The sequence below is a fragment of the Budorcas taxicolor genome, chromosome 7 (genome assembly GCF_023091745.1).
Source record: "Budorcas taxicolor isolate Tak-1 chromosome 7, Takin1.1, whole genome shotgun sequence".
NCBI lineage: Eukaryota > Metazoa > Chordata > Mammalia > Artiodactyla > Bovidae > Budorcas > Budorcas taxicolor.
In genome coordinates, this window is record NC_068916.1 from 20,919,573 (window position 1) to 20,937,347 (window position 17,775).

The 17,775-nt window shown below is 56.6% G+C and overlaps 1 protein-coding gene across 2 annotated transcripts; it reads left to right on the forward strand.

The window, feature by feature from the left end:
• The first annotated feature begins 583 nt into the window (after window positions 1-583).
• SLC39A3 (solute carrier family 39 member 3) lies at window positions 584-10,010 on the forward strand. Of its 2 annotated transcripts, none has more exons than XM_052643008.1 (5): window positions 584-692; window positions 906-1,067; window positions 1,256-1,368; window positions 2,130-2,462; window positions 6,286-10,010. In XM_052643008.1, exons 4-5 carry the CDS (start codon window positions 2,253-2,255, stop codon window positions 7,018-7,020), a joined length of 945 nt encoding a protein of 314 aa, XP_052498968.1. In that variant the 5' UTR covers window positions 584-692; window positions 906-1,067; window positions 1,256-1,368; window positions 2,130-2,252; the 3' UTR covers window positions 7,021-10,010. The 2 variants fall into 2 exon arrangements, with proteins under 2 accessions (XP_052498968.1, XP_052498967.1); XM_052643007.1 differs by having other exon boundaries at window positions 986-1,067.
• Window positions 10,011-17,775: the final 7,765 nt, after the last annotated feature.

Consider the following 17,775-nt stretch of genomic DNA (forward strand, 5'->3'; position numbering starts at 1 on the left):
TATCCCAAACCACCTCCCAACGCTCTTGATAACCCTCGCTGGGCTCTATTACTCCAGAGCACTTGTCACCTTCTGATATAATTTTATTACTTATTCTGTTTATTGATTATTTTCTGTCTCTTAGAACATAAGCTCCAAAAGGGGAGAGAGCTTTGTTTTGTTGACAGAAGTTCTCCAAGAAAATATGCTGGCACATAGGAAGCAGAGATGTTGAAGGGATAAATCTGCTTCTTAAGCCGACAGGAAGGGCATCAGCAGCCAGGATGCTCCGAGAGGGACAGTCACACGTAGTAAATCCTTTCCTGACAACTGCCAAGACTCGATCCGAACGGGATTCAGCACCAGGAGCCCCTGGACAGCTCTGGAAGCCAAATTCTTCCGGAACCCTTCCTCTAAGGTCTTAGTTTCCCACCGGAGCCACCCTGTGCCCGTACCCGCCGCTCAGTGGGAGGAAATTACTTTCCCTTGCCGGTAGGAGAGGCGGAGTCGCAGTTTGAGTGGCAACTGTAACAGCCAATGGCGTGCAGAACGTGCCCCGCGGCGCTTGGGGCGGCCAGTGGTCAGAGGCGTGGGCGGGGCGTGGGCAGCGGCGCGCCGATCTAGGGCTCGGCCGGGAGCCCGGCAGAAGGGTCGACACCGCCTGGCAGTTGGGCGGCAGATGGCTCTGGCGGGCGGGCGAGTACCAGACGGAGGTACGTGCGGGCTGGGCCTGGGCGGCTCGGGGCCAGGCGGGCTCTGCTGCCCGTTAGCCGAGGCCCCGCCTTTGATTTGCGTCGGGTTTCCCCAGCGGAGCGCGACTTTGTCACCTGTCGAGCGGGGCGCCGGGGGCAGCGCTGGGTACACAAAAAGTGCTCAATAAATGCTGAGTGAAAGGATGAATGAATGAAACCGTCCCCTCTGCCTAGCCCCATTAGCCCCCGGTTTGAGGGCGTCCAGGCCACCCTCACCCCTACGCTACAGCTTGGGGCATCCTGATCCTCGGCAGGTATTTATTGGGCACCTACTGTGTACCTGGCTTCGGACTGGGGAAGACAGACTCCTTGATCCTGTGGAAGTCGCGGCCCAAGGTGAGTAAGAACATTCGGGGATTTTAAGTAGTTTCCTGTAGCACCAGTGATGCCTAGGGATGGGGAATGAGATATCTGCCCCCTGGTGGCATCTGAACTGACCAGGGGGTCGTGGGCAGTGAGAACGGAGAGGTTGGGGAGCAGCCACAGTCTCCTGTATTAATGGTGACATTTTCGGGTCTGTCTAGGGCGAGATCGACTTCAGTTGTCTCACTGAGTCCCATAAAGAGGTCCACATGCTTCAGCTCGTCCGTTTGTCAGCCAGCTGTTACTGAGCATCGGTTCTGCTCGGAGCCTTGAGGTGGGTACAGGCGGTACCATTTAGGGCAAGGGGAGGCCCCTTCAAGGGGTCCTGGAGGCAGCGATCTGAAAGACAAGCATCACTGGAAGTTTAGGGAAACGTGGCCTGGGGAAGAGAGCAACAGGTGCAAAGGCCCTGAGGTGGGAGCAGGCTTGCCACAGTCAGGGACCACAAAGGCCAGTGAGGGGAGGCTGTGCAGAACCTTTGTTTCAGGATAAAGTTGTTGGATTTTACATAAGGGCAGGGGGACCCAGAACATTGTGCAATGATGGAAGTGTTCTCTTTGCTGTCCAGTATGGCAGCTGCTAGACTCAGGTGCCTACTGGACACTTGAAATATGGTTAGTGCGACTGAGGAGCTGAATTCTACTGAATTTTATTTAAATGTTTATTTATTTATTTATTTTTGCCTACACTGGGTCTTAGCTGTGGCATGTGGAATCTAGTTCCCTGATGAGGGATTAAACCTGGGTCCCCTGCACTGGGGTGTCTTAGCCTTAGTCTTAGTCCCTGCAGTGGAGTCTTAGACGCTGGGCCAGCAGGGAAGTCCCTATTTCTGCATTTTATTTAATTAACTTACACAGACACGTGTGTCTAGTGACTGCCATACTGGACAGTGCAGCCATGGAGAATTTTCTGCAGGAGACAATGATGCATGCTAGGCCTGGAGTGGGTAGAAATACTGGGGATGATGGGCTTGGTTTCTTGAGCTGGTCAGAGGACCAGTCCAACAGCTGATGCCATTGCCCCTGACATTCACAGAGGCTGGACTGAGGCATGAGCCCCCAGCTGCGTGGTTGGACCCCCTAGCGCATTGTGGGACGGGAGTGTGCGCCCACACATGGTTTGGCCAGGCGGCGACCAGAGCAGCCAGGGGACGCCGCCATGGTGAAGCTGTTGGTGGCCAAAATCCTGTGCATGGTGGGCATGTTCTTCTTCATGCTGCTTGGCTCCCTGCTCCCTGTGAAGATCATCGAGATGGACTTTGAGAAGGCCCACCGCTCGAAAAAGATCCTCTCGCTCTGCAACACCTTTGGCGGTGGGGTCTTTCTGGCCACGTGCTTCAATGCTTTACTGCCGGCTGTGAGGGAAAAGGTAAGGCTCCCTGGGCTGGCAGTAGTGGCCCATGGCACCTTATGGCCAAGTGTCTCTGCTGCTTTTCTTTCTTCCATTTCTTTTTTTAAACCAAGATATAGTTGATGTACAATATTTTGTCAGTTTCAGGTATGCAACATAGGGATTCACAATTTTATCAAGGTTATACTCCATTTATAGTTATTAAAGGGCTTCCCTGGTAGCTCAGCTGGTAAAGAATCTGCCTATGATGGAGGAGACCCTGGTTCGATTCCTGGGTCAGGAAGATCCGCTGGAGAAAGGATAGGCTACCCACTCCAGTATTCTTGGGCTTCCCTGGTGGCTCAGCTGGTAAATAATCCGCCTGCAATGTGAAAGACCTGGGTTGGATCCTTGGGTTGGGAAGATCCCCTAGAGAAAGGAACAGCTACACACTCCAGTATTCTGGCCTGGGGAGAATTCCATGGACTGTATAGTCCATGGGGTCACAAAGAGTCAGACACAACTAAGCAACTTTCACTTTCACTTTCTTCATAGTTATTAGAAGCTATTGCTATATTCCCTATGCTGTATGATACATCTTTGTAGCCTATTTATTTAATCTTTTTAGTCTTTATTTATTTCTTTGGTTGCACCAGGTCTTAGTTGTGGCACATGGGATCTTCACTGTTACATGCACAATCTTCTTTGTATTGTGTGGAATCTTTAATTGCAGACTCTTAGTTGTGGCAATTTGGACTCTTGGTTGTAACATGTGGGATCTAATTCCCCTATCAGGGATCAAACCCAGGTCCTCTGCATTGGGAGCTCAGAGTTTCAACCATTGGACCATTTGGGAAGTCCTTATTTTATACATAATAGTTTATATCTCTTAATCTCCTACCTTTATCTTGCCCCTCCCCCATCTCTGGTGCTTTTCAACCCTGATACCAAGCTTAGGGACCTTGACACTATAAGTGTGAGGGGAAGTAGAAAGTGAACTTGCTGTGTGACCATGAGCTGGTTGCTTTTCCTTTCTGGGTCTTACCTGGTAAACAAGGGGTTTGAACAAGACCTAGGGTTCCCAGATGGTAGGCTCATCAGTCATTACTTGACCAGACCACTTGCACCAGGCATGTGCGCTTTGTCCTGAAGCTGACGATTGTGGCCTCTCTACAACTCCTGTATCAGTCAGATGTTTGCTGCGTAACAAATTATTACAAACTTAGCATCTTAAAACAGCACATATTTTAAGACCTCAGTTTCTGTGTGTCAGGAGTCTGGTTAACACTTGGCTGCTGGCTTTCTTGAGGCAGCAGTAGAGGTATTTGCTGGGCTGTGGTCTCATCCCAAGGTTCAGCTGGTGACAGGTTGGCATCTGAGCTCACGTGGTTGTGAGACATAGTTCAGTTCCTTCCTGATTGTCGAACTGGGGCACAGTTTCTCCCGAGCTCTTGGCTGAGAGCCACCCACAGTCCCTGGCCACATGGGCTTCCTCACTGTGCCTTTTGCTTTATCTACAAGCCCCATCCTGTGCCTGGACTGCTGACATTGAGGGCTGGGCAGTGTTTTGCACTTTTAAGCTTGTGTTCCTCCATTACGGAGCATGGGAAACTTGTGCACTTGGCATCAGTGAGGATGAGATCTGAGTCCTCTCTGGTGTACTCTGCACCCCCTTCCCGCATTCTGACAGTGTCACCACCAGCCTGGACTACTGCAATGGCCTTGCCCCTCCCCTTTCCCCTTCAGCGCACAGGGCCCTCTCACAGTCCTCCCAGAACCACTCCTGTGCCGCACCCCTGCCCGGGACTCCCCAACACCTCAGTGGGCCAGGCCCCTCCTCCTGGCCACCCTCCAGCCCCCACCAGAGCTCCCGCTTCATGGTCCAGTGTGGCCGTCACTGACCATTCCAGCTGGTCAGGTTTCAGTGAATTGAAATTGAACACAATTCAACAGGCCAGTCCTCAGTTGCACCAGTCACATTTCAGGTCCTCAAGGGCCATGTGTGGCTGGTGGGTTCCATGTCAGACAGCATAGACAGAGAACACTTCCATCATCTGGAAGGTTCTGTTGGACGGTACTGGCTCAAGGGGTCTGGTGAGGACAGCCAGATGTGCTGGCAAGCCTCCTATTGGTTCTCAGCACCTTCACCCAGGAGGGTAAAGTGACAGGGGCCCCAGAAACAGCCTCTGAGTCATGTGGAAGCAAACCTCTGGAGGCATCAGGGCCAGAAGGCCCGACTGACGTCATGATCTGGAGGCCAGAAGTCCAAGACCAAGGGGTCAGTGGTCTGGGTCCTTCTGAGGCCATGAGAATGAGTGTATCCTGTGTCCCTCCTGGCTTGTGGGAATCGTCTGGAGTCCCTGGTGTCCCTGACCCTGTGCGAGCATCACCCTATCTCTGCCCCCATCATCACATGGCCTCTCCCTGTGTTTCTCTGTGTGTCTCTCCTTTTCTCTCTCAGAAGGACACCTGTCATTGGATTCAGGCCCCATCCTTATCCGGGAAGATGTCATCTCAAGATCCTTATCTTATGAATGAGTTTCCTGGGGTGACCATGACAGAAGATCAGATATGAGGGGCTTGAACAACAGACACTTACTCTCTCCTAGGGCTGGAGGCCAGAAGTCTGAGATCAAGGTGCTGGCAGGGCGCGGCCTCCTGTGGCCTCCCTCCCTGCCTTGCAGACAGCCATCTCTTGCAGCCTCTTCACAGGATGGCTCTTCTTCTATCCTGTTAGGACACCACGTAGTGGCTTAGGGCTGCCCCGACAGCCTTCTTTTAACTGAATCTCCTATTTAAAGACCTTTTCTCCAAATAGGGTTGGTTTTGAGGCACCAGGCTTAAGAGTCTACCTGCAATGCGGGAGATCTGGGTTCAAGTCCTGGGTCAGGAAGGTCCCCCAGAGGAGAGAATGGCAACCCACTCCAGAATTCTTGCCTGGGAAATCCCATGGACAGAGGAGCCTGGTGGGCTACAGTCCATGGGATTAGAAAGAGTTGGACACAACTTAGGACTCACACACACACACTTGAGGCACTAGGGGTTGGGAGACCTTCATATAAAAGTTTCTGTTTGTCAAGGACACAGCTCAGCCTGTTGCACCTCAGTTATGTCTGCAAAGACCCTTCTTCCAAAAGAGGTCACTTTCTGAAGTTCCTGGTGGACATATCTTTAGCACACTACTCTATTTTATTTTTTTAAACATTTGTCTGTTTGTTTGTTTTAGAAGCTACCTATGGAAGGCTGGAGGAGTACAGAAAGGAAGGGTATCTTAGAGAGTATCAAATGGTTGCTTTTATTTTTTATTTTTTTGGCCACACCGAGCAGCATTCGGAATCTTAGTTTCTCCAGCAGGAATTGAATTTGTGCCCCCTGCTGTGGAAGCATGGATTCTTTTTTTAAAAAACTATTATTTATTTATTTACTCATTTTTGGCTGTGTTAGGTCTGGGCTTCTTACTGCGGTGGTTTCTCTTGTTGCAGAGCACAGCTTCAGTAGTTGTGGCCCAGGGGCTTAATTGCCTTAAGGCATGTGGGATCTTCCTGGATCAGGAATCGAACCTGTGTCCCCCTGCATTGGCAGGCAGATTCTTAACCACCAGGCCATCGGGGAAGTCTCTACACCATTTACAAGTTGGTCAACACAGTGGAAGTGGCGTGAGCCCTAATCCCTTTCTAATAGATTTTTTTTTCAATCCATCAAGGATGAGTCACTGTCCCCTCCCCCTTTTAAAACCTGTATGAAGTGGGTATTTCTGTTAATTGAATGGTCATATCTGGTGAACCTGTTGTGTGGGCAGTGGGGTCATGGCCTCTGGCCTCTGAACCTCTCCCATCCTTTCCCCCGGCATCCTCCGCTCCAGCTCCAGGAAGTCCTGACTCTCGCGCACATCAGCACCGACTACCCGCTGGCCGAGACCATCATGCTGTTGGGCTTCTTCATGACTGTCTTCTTGGAGCAGCTGGTGCTGACCTTCCGCAAGGAGAGGCCGGCCTTCATTGACCTGGAGACATTCAACGCCAGCTCGGATGCTGGCAGCGACTCGGAGTACGAGAGCCCCTTCATGGGCGGCCCACGGGGCCACGCGCTCTATGCGGAGCCACACGGGCACAGCCACGGCCTGAGTGTTCAGGAGCTGTCACGCTCCAGCCCGCTGCGGCTCCTCAGCCTGGTCTTCGCTTTGTCGGCCCACTCAGTCTTCGAGGGCCTGGCCCTGGGCCTGCAGGAGGAAGGGGAGAAGGTGGTGAGCCTGTTCGTGGGAGTGGCCGTCCACGAGATGCTGGTGGCTGTGGCCCTGGGCATCAGCATGGCCAGGAGTGCCATGGCCCTGAGAGACGCAGCCAAGCTGGCCGTCACCGTGAGTGCCATGATCCCACTGGGCATCAGCCTTGGCCTGGGCATTGAGAGCGCCCAGGGTGTGCCCAGCAGCGTGGCCTCTGTGCTGCTGCAGGGCCTGGCAGGTGGCACCTTCCTCTTCGTCACCTTCTTTGAGATCCTGGCCAAGGAGCTGGAGGAGAAGAGCGACCGGCTGCTCAAGGTCCTCTTCCTGGTGCTGGGCTACACTGTGCTGGCTGGCATGGTCTTCATCAAGTGGTGACCGCTCTGCCCCCACCCAGCTGGAGCACCACAAGATGCACAGGGCCCTGCCCTACCTCCCCTGAGGGTCAGAGCTCAGCCCCCAGGCTGTGCCTGCACATAGAGGGGCCGCCTGGGACCACACTGCACCCCAAATCCTGCACCCCGAGCCTTGGGGCCCCACTCTTAATTTTACAAATTCTTCTCTTAAAAGTATTTCCCAAAGCCGTGTGGCCATGTCATCCTCGGGCGTGGGGATCTGGTGACTCATAGGGGAGGTGGGGTGGGACCCAGACTCTCCTCCCCAAACACCCCAGCTTGGACGATATGGAAGTGGCCAGCCTCTGTCCTCCTTGCCCGTGGTGGCTCAGCTGGTAAAGAATCCGCCTGCGATACAGGAGACCCTGGTTCAATTCCTGGGTTGGGAAGATTCCCTGGAGAAGGGATAGACTACCGACTCCAGTATTCTTGGGCTTCTCTAGTGGCTCAGATGTTAAAGAATCTGCCCACAATTTGGGAGACTGGGTTCTATCCCTGCGTCTGGAAGATCCCCTTACCCATTCCAGTATTCTTGCCTGGAGAATCCCCATGGACAGAGGTGCCTGGCAGGCTACCGTTGATGGGGTCACAAAGAGTCAGATAGGACTGAGCGACTTAGCACCTGTGGCCACCCTCAGCCTCCCCTGGAGCCCTGCAGCACTCAGCTGGTGGAGTGTCCCCAGGGTTAGCAGAGGGGCCAGGCGCTGTCACGTGACACCCTGAGTGGTTTCCATTAAGAGGGCCCTTCAGGGAGCCTCTGTTCAGGGTTAGTTGGAGGCCCTGTTCAGGGTTAGTGGTTCCTGCTGCCTGAGGCTGTGCTTGGTGGGTGGAGGTATGGTTAAGGAACCCTGGAGACACCCTGTTTCCTGTTTTCGGTGCGGCCTGCCTGCACGGGGAGGTTGCCCCCCAGGGCCTGGGGCTGAGCTCTTTGGTTCTGACCCAGAGAGACATATGGGCAGGTTCCAGGGGCCTCAGTCCTTGGTTCTCGGCCCCAGGTGCCCAGGGACTCCCAGCAGGCCAGGGTCAGGGGCTGTGTGACTCAACTCCCCCCACCAGGTACAAATGAAGCTCAGCTTCAGGAGCGCAGGGGACTAACAGCCCTGTGGGGCTGGCATACACCCTCCCCTCTGTAGGGACGAGCTGTGTTAGTGTTGTCGGGGCAACCAGCAGGCGCCCCCAGGGATGAGCCAAGGCTGAGGGCTCTTTCTGGGGACTTCGCTGCGTCTCTGGCACGGCCTTGGCTCCCCTAGCCCTGACCCCATTACGTATACCCTTCCTGCCACCTCCTTCTTCCATTCAGCCAGGGGCCCAGGCCCCTTCCTAGAATCTCTAGTCCTGTCTCAGTCAGGGTCACTGCCCAGACCCACGCCAGCAAGACCTGCTGTGGCAGTGGGGTTGTTTGAGCTTCCTGGCAAGGACAGGCCCCTATGCCCTATGGGCCTGGGCTCAACAGGTACTCTGGCCCCAGAGTGTACCTGGAGCATCTAACTGCTGTTCGAGCAGGCACTCCAGGTCCTGGCCTACTGCTGCTAGCCAGGCTCCAGAAGCATGAGAATGCACAAGCTCCGTTAGTTTCCCTGCCAGTCTCAGGGAACAAGGGTGTATGTCCAGGCACCTCCACCACTGCTGATGGAAGTATTGGGCCTGTTTCTAGGAACATCGATCTGGCTTTTACCAGGATCCACATCTGAACCTCACCTGGCCTGACACTGTACCCATGCCAGGCAAGTGACCCCTGTGGGGGTAGGAGCATCACCTGCACCTTGTCCTAAACCCAGCGTTGCTGGTGACTACCTGCCCCCGCTTCACTCTGCCCTCAGTGGGCAGTACCCAGTGATCTGCTAGATTCCAGGGCCTGTCTTCAGATGGAGGGGTGTGGCCCATGCAATGGGGTGGGGTCCCTCAGGGGCTCCTCTCCCCAAATCCGATAGGAGCCTCCCATGGGGTCTGCTCTAGGAGTCCCCACTCCATACACCTCCCCATCACCTAAAGCGCACACACAGCAGGGTCCCCACCCTCCTGCCTGCCATCAACTTCCTGGGGTGTCCTGGGGACACCACAGGCCTGTCCACCCCTCAGTTCCCACATTTCCCCTTCCATCCCCCCACTGGAGCCCTCAAGGCCCCCTTGTTCCCCCTCACTCTGAGCCAGCTTATGGACCAGGAAGGGCACTGCAGCACCAGCAAAGAGGGGGAACCCCAGTGGACCCCACTCATGCCTTGGACACTGCCATCCCAGTCCCTGGCGTCCTTGGATCCCCAGCCTCTGTCTGTTGGGCTCTGGCCTCCCTCCAGGGTCCTACCAGCCCCAGGAGAAATGCTTCCAGGCCCCTGGGGATGCTGGAACCCCCAATATTGGGGAGGGGTGCTGTGTGGTTTAGGAGAGGACACAAGCTGTCTCATCCACCAGCCTCCCCCAAGGCTACCCCTCCTGTCTGCTGTAGGAGGAGCCAGGGTCAGTCGCAGGGTCTGCTTCTCACTGAGATGATGGTGTCACTCAGTCAGTTGTGATCAGCTCTCCCCACTTGGGGTGAGGGTCAAAGCTGAAAGTTGAGGTGAGAAGTGGTCATCTCATCCAAGAGGGGCCTGGGGGTGCCGACCTCACTCCTGAGGGCCCCTGGCCCAAGTTGGTTGTGTCCGGTCTAGACCAGGGTCTTCTGAGGACAGCTCAGTGGCTCCACCTTCCCATGGGCTCTGACATGAGAGTGCCATGTGGTGATAGGAGCTTTGGCTGAAGAAGGCTGTGGGTTGGAAACCCACCTCCTGAGACCCCGGACCAGCCCTGACACAGAGCTGCACATTGGCCACAAGCCTTCATCCATCTCTATTTAACTTTGCACCTTTGAAGAAGTGTCACTCTGAGCTCTGTGTATGTGTCTCACGGAGGAGAAGGGGGCAGACACCTGCTGATGATGTGTTTAAGGTGTTGCATGGCGACCAGGCACAACCACCTTCGCTTGGACGCGAGCAATCCCAGATAGCACAAATGCCTTTCTGTTTGAAAAATAAATAAATAAAACACAAAGCTTTCAGCACAAAATACCAGGTGCCACCTTTATCTGGATGTGCCCAGTTGGGTCAAGGCCACCCCTAGCCACTTGGCCCCGACCAGGCAGGCTCCTGGTGGTATGATTATGGGGACACTAGGGCAAGGGCAGAGGCACTGTTTAGAGCTCTGCAGACAGTAGAGTTGACCCAGAACCTGGCTTCGGTCCTTGGAGCATCAACCTCCCTCGGCCCCGCTGCCCTCCACAGTCTGCCTGGAGAGGAGGGGAGTTGGGGCTCGCAGTGCAGCAATAGCTGGATGAAGTCGACTGGGTTCGCCTTCCTGATCCTGAGACAAAAAAGGAGAAAATTAGGAGGCGGCACCCAGGCTTTGCAGATTGAATCAACCATAATAACAGTGTGTCTCAGCCTCTGTTTTCTGCTGTTTACATTTCTGGTGGGGAATTCATTAGCATGGGGCTGGGAGAAGGAGCCTGGTTCCCAGCCCTTCTGTGTTTTGGGGCCTGAAAATCAGGCATCGGACGGTTGGTGCGTCCCTGCGCGCTGTGCCTCTAGGCCTGCCCTGACCACCAGCCCTGGACCCTCAGCTCTGCTGGGAGGAGAGGGCTGTTGCAGCCCACCTGTCCTTGCCCGTGTTCACCATGAGCAGCTGTCCGTCAGCTTTGTGACAGAGCCAGTGACCTACCCACCTGACCTTCCAAGAGCCTCCCGCAGGCCAGGAAGAGGCCAAGGAGGGCTGCTGCAGGGCGTGGGGGTGGTTCTGAAAAGGCCCTAAAACTCTGTCACATTGCTGAGGCCAGATTGGGCTGCAGAAGGGAGACCCTCCCCCCACCCGCTCCTGTCACCCCCCAGACCTCTACAGTTCCCAGGGCAAAAACAGCTGACTGGCCAGACAGCAGGGTTCTGGCCAAGGGTCCAAGTGCTTGCTGTGTGCCCAGCCTGGCTGGAGAGAACAGGGTGGGCAGTTGGGCCTTTCAGACCCCGGCCCAGTGCCTACAGGCACAGCTGAAGTGCTGTGTTTAACGCAAAGGAAATGGCCATCTTGGTTCACACACTCTCTCCCTCAAGGGACCGGCTGCGCCTCCCTCTGAGCTAGTTCTGGTCCTGCCACTCGGGTGGACAAACTGCCCATAGAAAATGATCCCCGCACATCCCCCCCCCCCCGGACTCCCACCCCCTACCCCTGCCACCAACCTCCTGCTAGGCACTGGGGACATTCACCCGTCCTGAGCCTAATAGGATGTGAGCAGCAGTCCTGGTTGGGGGTGGGGTTGGAGATTTTGCATTTTCTCCAAGCTCCCAGATGATGCTGGTCACGGGACACGTTTGAGATACATTTTGACCTACACCAGGGTTCCCTCAGAACTGCTGACCTGGGGCCAGTTCATCCCCCGGGGAGGTCATTGTGGGTGCTGTGAGGTATGGAGCAGACTCCCTGCCCCCACCCACTCGACACCAGGAGCTCACCCTGGTCATGACAGCCACAAATGTCCCAAGATATCTCTCAGTGTCCCTTGGGGGCAGGATTATCCACAGGTGAGACCCACAGTCCTAGAGCCTAAGCCGCTCATTTTCCAGCGAGTAAGACATGATACACGGACACGAATTGCATTACGTGCCTTTAAGATGAAAAAAAGCAAAGTGGGGCTTCCGTGGTGGCCCAGTAGTTAAGACTGTGCTCCCAATGCAGGGGACACGTCAGGGAACCAGATGCAAGCTCCTGGTCGGGGAACCAGATCCCACAGGCTGCAATTAAAGATCCCGTGTGCCACAACTATGACCTGGCACAGCCTAAATAAATAAACTTTTTTTTTTTAAAGCAAGATGGAGGGAGAGCCAGGAAGGGAGGCAGAGGCTATTTTACTTTTATTTATTTAAAAATTTTATTTATTATTTTAATCGGAGGATAATTATTGTGATGGTTCAGAGACTATTTTAGCATCGTGGTTGGGGGGAATCTCTGAAGGTCTCACTTGAGTCAGAAGATGGGGGAGGAGGATTTCTGGTGAAGGGAGTGGCCTGCAAAGGCCCTGAGGTCTCCTGCACATCATGGTCCTTTCCTCTGAGTGATACAAGTTTCCCTGTCCATCTCTCAGTTAAAGGGGTTTTCCTGCTGGTGGCAAAGTCTATGGTGATGGAGGCGGTAATAACCACACAGCCCAGCGTCTGGAGGATACCCTCTGGCCACCTCCAGGAGCCAGGCAGGCGACCTCAGCCAGGGACTAGCCTCTTCCACCAGGGCCTGGGGTCCAGCTTCCACAGGTGCCAGCTGACAGAATTCAAGCTTGAGACACCAGCCTGTTCATTTGTCAAGGCAACATGTGTTTTGACAAACGATATTCTTGTTTTTAAATGTTGACACTAAACTTAAACAAAAAACCCTCTGTGGGCCAAACAGCATGGGTGAGAGACCGCGGCACCCAGCCTCAGCTTCGCCCACATAATTGCATTAATCCCAGGAGCACAGAGAGACCAGAACATGAGACCCAGGGGCTCTGCTCCCTGTACAGTGGGCCTGGAGTGTCCCCCGCCTGGAGCAGCCAGCGAGAGGCCCCTAGGCTGTGAGGCTAGGCAAGGAGCCGGGACCTCCTCCTAGGTGAGGGGATGTCTCATTGCATAAAGGAGGACTTGTGCAGATTAAGGATGGCAAAGGCCAGGTGCGGGTCCCTGGCCCAGGCCCCCAGACAGCCAGGGACAGTGGGAGGCTGGCTCAGAACCCAATGGGCCCCAGCTCTAGCCTCCACCTTGCCTCTTCCCAGCTGGGGTGCCTTGGGAGAGCCGATTCCCTTTGCTGACCTGGAGAAACCCAGCACACTCCCATGCTGGCTCACGAAGGTCAGGGGTCTCCCGACTGGCTGTGAAGGGGGACTGCTGCCTTGGTTTGGGGTGCTCAGGTCGGGGTTGGGCCCCGTGCCCAGGGAGAGCCAAGCAGAGACTCTGGGCCAGTCCTGCTCTGGCTCACGAGGCCGAGAGGCTGGCCTGGGAGCTATAAATAGCAGCCACAGAGTGGAACTGCTGTCAGTGCCCACGCTGCTCCGCATGAGTCAGCCTGCCTTGGCCTGGGCTGGCACCCTGAGCAGCCAGAGGGCTGGCCTAAGGCCTGAAGCCCAGACCAGCACCGTTGGTCACTCAGGAGACGGAGGCAGGCAGGTAGTTGGAATGGGAGAGAGCTCGGGCTGTCATCTCTGAGTGCACAGGTGCCCAGCAGCCCCACCTAGGTGGACGTCAGGCCCAATCGCTCCCAGAAACCCTGATAAGGAACACAATGGTGACCTTCATTTACAGATGGGGAGACTGAGGCTCAGAGGCATGCTGGGCTGGGACACAGAGATCCAAACCAGAGTATAGGACCTGTCTGCACATGGGGCTGTCTCCATTGCTGGCTGAGAGCACTTGGAGACGCTAGCCTGGGACCAGGCCACCCTCTGTGACACCCCACGAGGCCTAGGACAGGACAGGAGGGTGGTGTGCCCAGGGAACAGCTCCAGGCAGCCAGGGTTGGATGGGGAACCAGAGGGAAGCTTGAGGAGGGCTGAAGGGGACGGTCCAGGGAGGCCAGGAGGGAGGTGGATGGTCCAGGCATGAGAGGTCGGGAAATGCAGCAGAGGGGCAGAATCAGGGAGAAATAGGGCCCCTCACACCCCAAAGCAGGGCAGACCTCAGGGGTTCAGACTCTGGGGGAACCAGGTGGTCTTGGGGATCATGCCCACATCTCCAAGGGAGCAGGAAGGGTCTGGCTCAGCTGGAGCCACAGACATGATGGGTCAGCAAGAATCTGGAGCCAGAGGGGCCCTTGGGTTCCAGCTGACCATCTGCTCACACATCTCATGATGGGGAGCTCACCACCTCATGAAGAGCCTCTTTCACCCTGTGACCACTCTGACCCCAGAAAGCATCTCCTTGTGGGACCCTAGTGTCAGCCTCCTCATCCAATCTGGGGGTACCTGCTTCTAAGAGGCGTGGGCCCTGGGGTGGGCTCAAAGCCACCCCTGCCTGTGCCCCAAAGCCTGGCCTGCTCTGAGAGTCTGCCCCCCGAGTCCGCAGGAGGGAGGGGTGATGGCATCCTGCTGGCTTAAATGTGGACACATGGACATCAGACACAGAGATGCTTCCCAAAGGCAAACGTCTACTCTCAGAGACAGCTCTGCTTTGTGACAGAGAACATTTTCCTACCAGAAAACTGCAAATCCAGCCTCCTTGGCTCCCTTTGTTCACCCCTCTACCTTTAGAAGCATCCCCCCACCTCAAAGACCCAGTTGCCATCTCTGTCTCAGTGACCTGCCCTTATAGCCATCAACCCAGACCAAGTCCCACCCCTCCCAGGAAAAAGCCTCCCATGAGGACTAGTCTCCTGAACACCCGCATTGTCTCAAGCCTTCTTGGGCCACCTCTGCCTTCTCACACATCTGTTTATTGATTGATTATTTATTCATTCCATCAATGCACATTCCTTCCCTTGCCCTGAAGCTGTACACCTCCCACCCCCTTGGACCAGCCCAAGGGGCTGCTATTCTGTCCCTCAGTACCCTTATCTGCCAGCTGGCCCCTTCTCCTTGCTCCTGGGTGCCCCTCATCTTGCCCAGCCGCTGGCTGCAGGGTGACCCTGGGGTGCTCCAGCTGCATCTCGAAGAAGCCGACCCCACCCCCACTGCGTCCCTGGCAGCACTCTGTGTTTGCCAGGCGCCGATGTAGGGGCGGGGGTCTGCGCGGGGCCCGGGAGGAACTGTGGGCACGCGGCCGGGCGCGGGGCGGCGGTGACATTGGCCGGGGGCGCGGGTCCCGAGGGAGGGGCGGAGCGCGGCACCCGGCGGCGGGCGGGGACGGGCGGGGACGGGCGCGGGCGCGGGCGCGGCGGCGAAGACAGCTCGCGCGGGCGGCGGCGGGCGTGCGGGGGGCGGCGGCGCCCAAGCGGACACGGAGCCGGTCAGCAGCAGCCGCGGCGGCGCCGCAGGGACGAGCGCCCAGGTAGGTGGCCAGGGCCGGAGGCGGGGGGCGCCGGGGCCCGCTGCATCACCCCGCGAGGCCCGCAGGTCCTCTCCCCGCGCGCCCCTCCTTTGTCTGAGCCCCACCCTCCGCGGCCGCGGGGCTGGGCCCTCCTCCCAGCCGAGCCCTCCGCCGGAACCCCCTCCCCAGTCCGGCCGGGCCCTAGCTGGACCGCCCTCCGCGCGCCCACCTTGGACAGCTCCCTTTTGGCATCACCCCTCCCCCACGGTACTGACCGGGAGCCCTTCGACCAAGCCAGCCCCTCCGGCCCACCGCAGCCCCTCATCGGTCCCGCCGTCAGGGCCTCTCCAGGAGGAGTCAGGTGGGCCCCGAGCTGGTCTGTTCCGACCACACACCCATTCAGCCCTTCCGCTCCCTCTCCAAGCCAAGCCCCTCATCCAGGAGCCCCTCCTCCGGTGGACACCCCCTCCCCCACCACTTAGATCCTCCTTGGGCCAAGGGGAGCCCCTGGGCTGGCCTCCCCGGACAGGCCCCTGTAGAACAGGCCCTCTGTCATCAAACCCCTCATTGGTCAGCTAGTCCCTAAGTCAGACCCCCCTTGGGGCAGCCAGCCTCTGCCCCCAGGCCCTCCCCTGAGCTGGGCCTGCTTTCTTGCACCTAAGGTCGCTCCAACCTTCCTCGCTGGACTCAGGAGCCCAGGACTGGGCAGATTCGTCTGGCCTGGGAGTCTCAAGGTGGGCTGCCTTACACAGGGGAAGGACCCCAGGCCATGCAGCCAACTAGGGCCAGTTTAAACCCTGCTCTGCTCGGCCATGCCTCTGCTGTGACCTTGAGCCTGTACCACCCTCTCTGGAGCCTCGGTGACCACGGCCCTCTCCTCCCCGCACCCCAGCCCAGGGGAGGTGAGGGTGGGATTCAAATGGCACCCAGGGAGGCTCCTGGCGTGGGTTTGGGGGTTATGGAACGGGGCTCCCAGTCAGGGATCCCAGGCCCCCATGGACCCCTCCTGGAGGACACCCTTGTTGACATGCCCGGAAACCTGCTGGGGGGTCTGCACTCAGTGCAAGGCAAGGGCTGGGTTGGGGCAGCCGAGCCAATGGTTTACCAGCCACCCCAGATCCCTTGGCCAGTCTGGGCGGTGCCCGGCTGCCAAGTGCTGAGCCTACTTCTCGGGGTGCTCACCCAGGAGAGGGCAGTAACTGCAGAGCAGGCTGCCAGCCCCACCAGCCACTGCCCCCCAATGCTATGCATATCACCGAGATGCCTAACAGTCCCCCATGAGTTAGAGCCACTAAAGCTCCTACAAGTTTGCCTGGCACGTCATTTGTGGGGTCTGTGTCAGCCGTTAGCTTCATTGTCTGTCTTTTTCTGACAAACCTGTTACTTTTGATCACTGAGAACATGCCTTCCCTACCCGCCACCAGTCAGGTGCTTTACACCCTGGGTCCTTGAGATGGAGAATCATGTCTGTCCATCTTTACTGAGGCCTCTTGTGTGCCAGGCACCCGGCCAAGAACTTTCTCCAGCGTCTGGCACTCTTTGTCCCAGCACCTCCATGGAATGGGTGCTGCAACTGCTCACATTTCACAGATGGGAACACTGAGGCTCGGGGACATCAATTTACTTACTGCGGTTTTCATTGCCAGGTTCACGTCATTGGGTCTTGCATCCTACCTGCCCCCCTCCCCGTACCTGAGGGCAGTAGCATGGCCAGGGGGGCAATCTTGCCATGTCTTCTCTGTCTCATCGTAGACACACCCCTCCATGCTGAGGGACCCTCAGAGATGGCCGCGAGGAGGCAGGGAAGGGGTCTCTGCTGTTTCTATAGATAAGGATGCAGATGCTGGAGACAAGATTCCTGCCTTCTCTCCCCTAGGCCACAGTTCTTCCCCCACAGTCATCATTTTAGGAACTGCTGTGCTGTGTGACCTCCCAAGGTCACTGGACCTCTCTGAGCACTGAGGAGGGGACAGAGGATGAGAGGACTCCCTTGCAGAGAGTTCTGTTCCTATGGACACATCAGAGCTGGGTGGCAGGCCAGACTGTAGTCTGGGTTTGGAGTTTAGGAAGTGGGGCTTTCTCTAGACTAAGTTTAGTTTTCTCATCTATAACCTGGAAAACCGGCTTTATGATTTGCAAAATTTTGGACCTCTGGCACCAGGATCACACTTAGGGGATGCGGGAAGGAGAGCAGCTTTAAAATGCAAGTTCCCAGGACTGTGGCCCTGGACCAAAGGATTCACTGCTTCCAGGGCTGAGGCCCTGCCATCTGCATTTTAAAGATACCCCACCATGCAGCTCCCGTGGGCTTGAGGGACAGCAAAGAGCCTGTGATGGCTGGAGACAGGCACCACTTCACCTGTTTTGCAGAGGAGAAAACACTCAGGGAGGCAAGGCAGCTTGCCCCAGTCACAGACCCAGGGAAAAGCCAGTGCCTCTTGGGGGCTGGGGGAGCGCACAGTTGGAGGGAGCTGCGGGTGTGCACCCCATGCCGGCATCTCCACGCTCCTTCCAGTCAAGTCTTTCCACACCCTGAAAGAGCTCAAGCCCCAGATTTCACTGAGGGAAAGCAGACAGGCAGAGGATGCGGCTCTGAATGGCAAAGTCAACCAGATCGATGGGGAGGCAGGAGAAATGCTGCCTCCTCCGAGAAGCCCACCCCTCTCGCTCCCTCCCAACCTGGGTGGGCCTTTTGCATCTGACACTCCTCTCTGTGCAGGGTCGGTCTGGGGTTCTAGCAGCCGCAGCTGCGAGCTCTCCCGGCCCCGCCCCACAGCCCCGTGTGGAAG

Excerpts from the sequence above, each read along its gene's own strand:
- SLC39A3 (XM_052643008.1), top strand. The coding sequence starts at position 2,253 with ATGGTGAAGCTGTTGGTGGCCAAAATCCTGTGCATGGTGGGCATGTTC. Across the intron at positions 2,463-6,285 it reads TGCCGGCTGTGAGGGAAAAG|CTCCAGGAAGTCCTGACTCT; the intron begins GTAAGGCTCCCT and ends CCTCCGCTCCAG.